This window comes from Poecilia formosa, unplaced genomic scaffold (assembly GCF_000485575.1).
Source record: "Poecilia formosa unplaced genomic scaffold, Poecilia_formosa-5.1.2 Scaffold321, whole genome shotgun sequence".
NCBI lineage: Eukaryota > Metazoa > Chordata > Actinopteri > Cyprinodontiformes > Poeciliidae > Poecilia > Poecilia formosa.
In genome coordinates this window covers 67,791-77,216 of record NW_006800260.1, presented here as the reverse complement: position 1 = coordinate 77,216, position 9,426 = coordinate 67,791, and the positions used below count along the sequence as shown (strand labels likewise).

The following is a 9,426-nucleotide window of genomic DNA, read 5'->3' as shown; positions in this document are numbered from 1 at the left end:
CCTAACCAAACCTCAATTCACACCTTAGTCCTAAATCTGACCCCTCACCCAAAAACAGCATTTCCCCTTGTGAGCACCAGGCTTCGGTCCCCACAAGGAGCAGTGGGTCCCCACAACGTAGTGTGGGGAAAATGGTCCCCACAAGGTATTACAAACAAACACACACCTAAACACACACACACAGTCACAGACCAGCATGTATGTACACACACTGATCCAGCAGCTTATGCTTGAGGTTCATTAACCTAAAGTGACGCAGGTGGAAAGGGAAAACTAAACGCGTCCATCTGCTCTGCATATATTAAGTGTAAACAATCAAAATCATGTCGGATATCACTTATATTAATACTAAGATACATTAAATTAATCGATAAGAGCTTAAAAAAAAAGAGGAACAACGCTTACAATATTCTGTTGCGTCTTTCCGGATGAATTCTCTAATGTCCTTGACAGGTTCAACAATAAAAGCAGTTTACCAACAAATCCCTCCCGTATTAACTGTACAGCCCAGAAAGTAGACCCAGCTGAGGTTTGTTTCACATCACCAACATGTGTCCCACTCCGTTCAGCCGGAAGGAGTTTCCATCGATGGCGTGGAATTGCTGGATGACACGTTTTGTGTTGTAATCGATGTGCAGCAGACAGCACAGTTTAATACTATGCCACCGCCGACCCCCACAGCGGTGTCTTAAATTTTCATTTATGTTGGAAATCCTGAGCGCATCAACCAGTCTTGGATTTTTTTATTTTTTTATTTACATAAACGTAATTGCAAATGCCTGAATGCCAAGAGTTTTGCTGTGAATGAAGTTATTATAGGGCAAGTTCAGAAATTACAAAGCAAGGTCATTTGCTTCGAAAAGTCATTACGATTTGTGTTGGGGGGCTTTTTAACTCAAAATTGTCACAGAAAAAAAAGAAAAACATTAAAACATTTAACCTTTTAGTTACATTTTTTTATTTTTCCCCTTCCCCAATCAAAGGTTCCCACCGGAACTTTTGTGTTCACGTTTCTTGTACGCCAGTGAATGTGACGCACAAGTGACATCCAATGGATGACAAAAGCCGCTTTTTTTCTCTTCATTAATTTTTGCTTCAAAAACTGATCTGATGATACGCTGGAAAACACTATTATGTTTGAATTGTGGTAAAAGGAGTTAGCCTGTCAGCGAAGCTACTACCTAAAACAGAATCTCACTGCTAGCCATGTAGCCGCAGCACAGACGTCCAACGCTAAAGTCAGCGTCCACAGTCCACATTTCTAAAGACGTATCAAATAAGTTACATGAATAATCTGCAACACTTGAATTAAAACAAAAATCTTGAGCTCATGTCTCTATTCAATAATTTAACAGCAAATGCTAAATTAGCATTACCTGCTAATTTAGCAATTCAGTTTCACACATCCTGGATGCTGAGGTGAGTGGAGCGTTTTTATAGTGCAGCGAGAGATGATAGCTACAGTCATAAGTGGATTGTTGTTGTGATATTTGTGTTTCAACTGTGTGGGTTTTGAAGCAAACGTGTGGGGTATTGATGGTGTGTGTTGAGTTTTCAAATTCTCCAAAACAAATACAGCAGCCTACTTTAGTTTGGAATCAAATTATTTATGCTTCAGCGTCCAAAACACACAGCAAGGCGACGCTGTGGTGTTATTTTTCGCTTTTTTCCGTGGCGTGTCTTCCTACAGTATTGAACAAAATGAGAGGAAGTCGTTATGTGGAAGCCATTTGGTTAAACTGATCTCATAAGTATAAGCTGTGAAGAATATATTTTATGTGTGAATTATTTGGGTTTGCCTCCTCTGTTAATGTAAGAAAAAAAATTGTATCAATATTAATGCAATTCTAATTGTGAAGCAATTTGTTGGACTTGATTGCTGAGATAATGGAAATTCATAAAACTCATGAGAAATACTCTTAAAATCCACAAGTTGTTGAGTATTTTCCATACTCACCAAGCAAATTAAATGAATTCTGTTGTAATAGTTTAAATTCTCCAGGTCTTTTTCTATCCCGATCACATGTGACACTTTTTGAGCAGTAAACAAACTCACCAAAAAGCCCACTACCCATTTACGAGGCATCCAATTAAGCTAACAGAAACTCACTCTGGATAGAGGTAACTTCCTCTTCAATCACACAAACTGAACCATTTCTGGCCTTTTTTAGGTTTTTGCCAACAGGGTTGATGCTCTTCAAAATACGATGCTCTCCTGATGGTTCTGTTTCTCCATCGTGTTGACCTCTGGTTTAAGCCAAACGACATGTACATAGATCGCCAGTCACAAATGTATTATACAACAGGGTAACCAGAAAGGCAAAAAATACTGTTTTCTTATCCTTTGAAAGACCAGAATAGCACAAGAAAATCAAAAATACAGAGAATAAATTTGAAATTGCTGAAACTTTAATAGCACCAATTCACCTCTATTTATCTTGTAAAATGACCCGACTTTTACAACAGCACACACTTTAAAATCATACGGGCCAGTAAATCATTTTACTTCTTTTCCTCATAAAGCGATCTATATCATATCACAGCCTATGTCTAAGAAGCAGAAAAGCTTCACAGGAAGTTGAGGAAGTGGATGTAAAACGTACTGTTGGCAGACAGAAGAGCAAGCATGTCTGATTTATTATTATTTAAACGTGACGATTAAAACAAACCAAAAAAAAAGTGCAGCTTTGGAAGGACAGATCAGGAGACGGTGTAGCGCCTCAGCGAGGAGGAAGTGAGTCGCGTGGAGAGAAGAAGTGGGGAGGGAGGGTGAGACCAGAAAAATGGAGAAGCAGATGAAGGTAGAAGGGACGTCCGGCTCAACCCGAGCGCGCCCATCCCCCACCGCGCACTGTCAGGTCAGAGCCAGCAGCAGCAGCAGGCTGGGGTCTAATATTAAACTGCACAACTCTGATGGAGTGAGTAAACACAACCCTCTGAGTGAGCATGTGTGCACTGCAGCCAGCGACTCTAACCTGCCTATTAGCGCGTGGCAGGGGGGCGGATGGCCTTCTGTCTGACACACAGCGTGGGTGGGATGGTTCCCCACACGAGCAGAACGTGATCGACCTTCAGGTGAATGAATGGATGAATCATAACGAGGTTATGATGCTGCAAAGTAAACAAGTTTTGTATATTAAGACAAATGAAATGGTGTGCAAGACCCTGAAAGGAGATATTTCAGGGTCTGTTAAATGGATTATATGTTTTTTTGGGGGGGCTGGGGGGTTTCCCAAAATTGTTAGCCCCAAAAATTATAGACCTTTTCATTGAGCGCCAGCTGCAGTTGTGCGATGAAACTTTTAACTTGCTAAGAGCTTGTAAAATTAATTCAACCTGAAATTTTTCTCAGGTTGAATTAGTGCGTTAGTTTACGCATAAACTAGGAGGAGTCAGTTGAGAACGAATCATGCAAAGAAGCCATAGGAATCAATTTAGTCTTGAGAAAATAAAAGAAGTTATTGCTCACAAAGCAGGAGAAGGACATACATAACGACAGCATTTTCAAGTGTCGCAAATTGGAGTATCGACAAGAAATCGGAAGAGCCTTGCAGAGGTAGGAAGATTTGTCTCTCGAGAGTCCAGAATAACTGCTGACGCTTTTCCAAGCTGGAAATTAAAATATCAATAGACTCTTAATTTCTATCGAGACCGCAGAGATTTGACTCCTCCTTCAAGTCAGACTGAAGGATAGCAACAACAGCCTGGAGAGAGATTATGCAAACTGGAAGAATGTCCTTATGAGACCGACTGAAACGTTGCTCGTGTTTTGAAGGAAAAAATACAAATCTGCAGAACATTGTCTTCCTTGTGAAACACGGTGGTGGTTCCTGTGAGGCTGGACTTTTGATCATTAAAAAAACAAGCAGATTTTATAGCTTTTCATAAAAGAGCAGGTTGGTGTGCGTAGCTTTTTCTTTCTCTTAATAAATGAAATTCTCAATTGGAAAACTCCTCACTTAATTTACTCAGTCGATTTTTGAATGACATTCAAATAAACGTGATGATCTGAAATGGAAGAAATCTGTAGAGGGGCTAATCCTAAACATTGTATTTCACATCTCTAGATGTTGTAGCTGATTTGATCAAATATTCTTAACTACCTCCAGCTGCTCTCGATGGAATAGACAAGAACTGGTTAACACGGTTAACCAGCAGAACCGAAGCATCTTCTAACCCCAGGCTGTGACTGGGCGACCTTTAGGCTCTAAATTAAATTCCCAATAAACACAAAATATGAATTAAACGACTGGATGCTTTTTCAGGTTCCATGCAATTCGACATGACGTAATCTGCCTTTCATCCCTTCATCTCCGTGAATCCACCCGTAAGCAAAGTGATGAGGAGGAAGAGGCGGATTAAATGATGATGAGAGACGATCTCTGACAATTTCTGTCACATGCACACTCTTCACGTCGCGCCTCGGGACTGAACGCGAGTGCGAGCGAATATAAACTCTATGTGACTCAGATGAGATGTGTGTTTTTTAATAATTACACCACACACCAACAGGGGGAGAAGCAGAGAGGGGAGATTGCTGCAAAGGAGGTGGGAGAGCTTTCCCTCTCATTCACAAAGATTTGATTATCCCTCTTCGAACATCACAACACACATACACACACACACCCACACACACACACATTTGTGTTGATCAGCCTGCCTCTGGATGCCTCAGCATGCCTAATTATGACTCATAAACTAGGCTGCTATCAGCCAAAATGAGCCGTTTTCATCCAAACAGAGGGCAGGCACGTGTACACACACACACACACACACACACACACCTGCCGCCGGATGCAGGGTAATGTGAAGCATCCTTCTCTATTTTTGGGTATGCCAGGCTGATTTCAGACAAATGTAGCTGATGTTCCTCACAGGTGTGTTGTAGCTTCAGATTCATGCCCAGACATCACAGAGAAAGCACAGAAAAAGAACATCTAACACAGTTTGGCCTGATTATCTTTCACAAACAGTTCTTTATGAACAGTAAAACTGGAAGTGTTTAAAGTTTTAAATGTTTTAAGTGTTTTTAAAATGTCTAAGAGTGCTGTGTGGGAGATGGAGATGATAATTTTCCTGAGGGATCTATCTACACAGCTAGCTAACTTGATAGGTAGCTACGTTCTGGCTAGCTAGCTAGAAGCTAGCTGTTGATCTATCAAAATTAACAGCTATATTTTGTGAGATATGGTGAATATTAAGACAAACAGCATTATTTCCTGCAATTATTGTTCACATTTTGCCACATTCTAACCACAAATTTTGATTATATTGGTATTTTATGTGATAAACACTAAGTAGAACATAATGCTGTTTGTTCATTAACGGTCAAACGTCTGAGGGATGTTGATCTCACCGGATTTTATTTATGATATCATGGGGAGGACAGAATACAAGTGAGTGTCACACTTTCCATATTATTATTTTTGCTTAATCCCCACCAAATAATTTTCCATTCTCTTCCCAGTCCTCCTACTGCAATAACTTCTATTTACAGCCGCTCATCTCCAGCCCAGATCCTGTCAGCAGCGTCTTTAACCCGCCTGGTAGAAACGTTAAGGAGAAGCAGAGCGAACAGTCAGCAGGTGGTACCGGGTGGTACCGGGACTTTGAGCTGCGTCGCGACTTGAGGTGACAGTCGGAGTACCGTGTCTTACATCATGATATTTGATATATCGGTGGGACCGACTCAGACTGCCTGTAGAGAACGGGGCATTTAGCAGCCTGATTAAGGTCAGAAGTTTTCTCTGCTGAAGTGTTTCTGTGTTTAGAGGAGAAAGCAGGTTTTTTCCCGCTATTGTGATGACAATTACAAAAATAAACAGACCTACGTTTTTATTCACAAACCAGTGTATAAAAAATATTCTTGCCCATAATTTGATAGAGGGCACAGATCCGCCCCCCTCGTCCTCACCATGGACCCCGTGTCTAAACAACATGGAGGCTCTGAGAGTCTGAGGGCAGCCAAACTAGTTTATTTTAGCTAAATTATTATATCTAGCTAAATATTATTGCTGAGCGGCGCAAGCAGGCCTCCTGACATACAAATAAAAATAAATAAATAAAAAAATTGGAAAAAAAAAATGTTGAAAAAAAAAAACTTAAAAAGGGCACTAGGGGCATCAAGGATAAAAGGGGCAGTGGCTCAAGCCCCCTTCACCTCTCCACCCCCTCTGCATGTGCCTGTGTTTATGAGGATGTACAGATGTTGTCCAAGTATGCCATTCGAAGTCTCCATTTGGCGTCTCCAAATGGCACACTTGGACAACACCTGATATACAAACTTCAAATGACTACCTCCTCAGTGCTTCAACGTACAGTCATCAATGAGGCTCTAATGAAAGATAATGACCAGAGGAATCCTCTGGTAGATACATTACTGTTAGAGGAAATGACTTAGAATTATATAAATAAAATAGCATATCTGGAGGGGTGTTAGTGTACAGTAAAACCTCTTCCCCCTTCTTGCAATACACTGTCCGTCTGCCCAGTGGCGCAACTGCAAATTATTCTGGTGGATGCAAAAACGTAAATCGGCGCCCCCCTTCCCCCTCCAGACAGGGTTTTGGCGCCCCCTCTGCTGCTGCGCCCCTATGCGTTGCATGCGCTGCATACCCACTTTTTGCGCCACTGCGTCTGCCCCCCCACACAACAGCACGCTAAAGAGGCCGGTCCTGACTCGGAGGCAGGTCCTGACTCTGGGGCAGGTCCTGACTCGGAGGCAAGTTTGTAACTGCAACATGACCAAATGTGAAATAAGATAAGGTTTAGGAATATTCCCAAGGCACAGTATTTGTAGCATTATAATGACTGTGATGTGCTTAGTGTTTTCTGGTCCAGTAGAACTGGTCCTGTTAAGTTTGAGTCAGTTAGTCTGATGGGGTGGGATGACGACTGGGAGGCGCTTGCCCTCTAATTACCCCCTGTTTCTACCAAACACCTCTTTGTTTACACCCTAAGGAGAGTCAAATCCAGGCAGTCCTGCTAGCTGTGAACATTTCACTAAAGTACCAGAACCATGCCTGTTTTTGTGCTCAGCTCTTTTATGCTTTTCAGTGTAGTTTATGCCTCCGACCCTGCGGATCCAGTTCTGCTCGGACCTCCTACCATCGGGTTCAGCTCTTCGGTCTGCTCGGTTTGTAAGCCTATCCCCAGCACACTGTTTCTGTGCCACGGCATCAGCTATACCGGCATATGTGGATCCCCAACCTGCTCGGCCACGACTCCCTGAAAGAGACCCAGCAGCAGTCGGCCGCCCGGCTACTTCACTGGTATTTGTGCATCTCTACAGAGCGCAGGCCGGGCTGTCTTTCAGAACAGGTCCGATATCAATTCAGCAAACACTTACCAATTATGGTCGCTGGGCAGTAGGTCACACACACACACAGATACCACCAACTGCTTCCGTCGATACGCATCAAGCACCACCAATGAAACCGGCTCAATACATTTCACACTTTGCTTTTAGTTTCATGAAACCGTCCAGAATGAAACCAGTTGGGGGCATCGACAATGAGAGGAGGCCGCCGCGGGGGAAGCTCGGCTAAATAAAACTGAACGAGGTTTTTTATCTTGGTTATTTAAAAAAGAAACAGACCTGAAAACCATTGCACGACACTTTGTTGATATATACTAATTTGTGAAAGACAAAGCACGCAATAAGGTATAAAGTCAGAGTCATATTAAGTAACAAAACACTGTATAATGCTGACTTATACACCGAAAAAAGGCCTAGCACCTCAAACTAACAGCTCCTTGTGTTCGGCTTGAACTGAACAGGATTTCAGATGACCCACATGAAGCTGTGGTTTGTTTGAAGGCGCAGTCGGTGTTGCCACCTAGAGAACACCTGCATGTAGTACAGACTGCCATAAACCACAGCGGCCTGCTGCATGGAGAAACACTTAGCAATTTGTTGATGGGTTTTATCAATGCATTCTGCCACAACCGGCCCCTTTTGAGAATATTCAAATTGAAAATGAGTTTGACACCCCTGGTACAGGCGACGGATGGATGGATGAATTATTTTCTTTTCACTTCCTACTTATGAGTTTTCTAAAATGTGAGAAAATTCAAGAGGTTTGGATATTTCTCACGAGGAATATGATACTTTATCCATGACCTTTAGCCTTCAGAGTTTAGGCTCGGGACAAGAATTCAGAAATACGCCTTTGCACGACTAAACACCAATTAAACAGTTCCTTCCTAATTATTCCACACCTCATGGCGGCGACTCCTTCGCAGCTAAGCTCTTCAGCCCCACCCAACGTCCGTGCAGCAGCACTGCAGCTGATTGGGTGGAGAATTTGGCTCCCAGTTTTATTCCAGCTGATAGGTTCTCATTGGCAACCAGTAAACCCAGCGCTTGCATCCCAGAGACAGAGGTGTCTCCGTGCACGGAGGAGTTTACTCCGAGCTGATTGGCTGCCAGCCTGGGAGGTGTGTAAGGAGTCCATGCATGCGCACATGATTTTTTTTTTTTTTTCTGGTTGATCAGAAGTGCTGGCGACTGCTTCTGCAAAGCTATAAAATGAAAATGGGCGTGCATGTAAGCAATCCCAGAGCAATCTGCACGTGCTGTCTGATTTTCACGATACTAATTGGTTTCTGTGTGCAGACAGCCTCCATGTGACACACAATAACAGCTGATCTAATAAAAATAATAGTAATATTTAAAAAGAAAAATAATCTCCAGCTTGTTGCTATTTTCTGTTGGCTAAAAGGTCGACGTGCTGATCAATAAATTCCGGTGATGCACCTGTGGCGATGCGGAGACAGGCCTCCGAATAAACCGCACATATATTTCCGCACAGATTTCATCTGATTTATGTTGCGAAACAATCCAAACAATATTTGATGTCTGTGCAGCTGAATTGTGTAACTCCTTACCTCATCTTCCGCCGCTGTCCGACTGAATTACGTTCCTCTGTTTCAAGTTCTTTGAGTCTTTATTTTTGCCTCTAAAAATAATAAATAGTAGTAATAATGATGAAATACGATCCGGATCCAACAACGGCCGCACGTCTGGTTGTTTTGAACAGAAGCCGAGAAGAGGAGCGCAGTGTGTGCACAGATGTTGGAGGATGTCAGGGTGTGGGGAGGGGGGGGAAGCGGCTCTGCGCGGATCTCCACGGGTTTTCTCCTAGAAATGACGGCTCATGGCGCGGGCGTGTGTCAGGAGGCTGCTCGGTCGGTGGGAGCCATTTCTCAGAGGGAGGCGCGCCGCTTTCCCAGAGACAAGAAGCCGGGCGGTGTGGCTGACAGCGGCTTCTGAGGTGCCATCTTTCCCTGCCTCCGACCGCTGGGAGGGAGGCTGGATGGAGAGGGGAGGGTGAGGGTGTGGTGAAGTGGTGTTGTTGGTGATGGTGGTGGAGGTTGAAATGTGGGGGGGGGGAAGGAGCTCAGCGTCTGAAATATTCATGGCAG

At 43.2% G+C, this 9,426-nt stretch overlaps 1 protein-coding gene across 1 annotated transcript in view; it reads right to left on the bottom strand.

Moving 5' to 3' along the window:
• LOC103152656 (ena/VASP-like protein) overlaps positions 1-9,371 on the bottom strand; it is a 40,232-nt gene extending 30,861 nt beyond the window's left edge. Inside the window, exon 1 of the mRNA XM_016661290.1 lies at positions 8,890-9,371. Coding sequence (XP_016516776.1) covers positions 8,890-8,894 — 5 coding nt within the window. The 5' untranslated portion in view covers positions 8,895-9,371. The remainder of the gene's footprint in view (positions 1-8,889) is intronic.
• Positions 9,372-9,426: the final 55 nt, after the last annotated feature.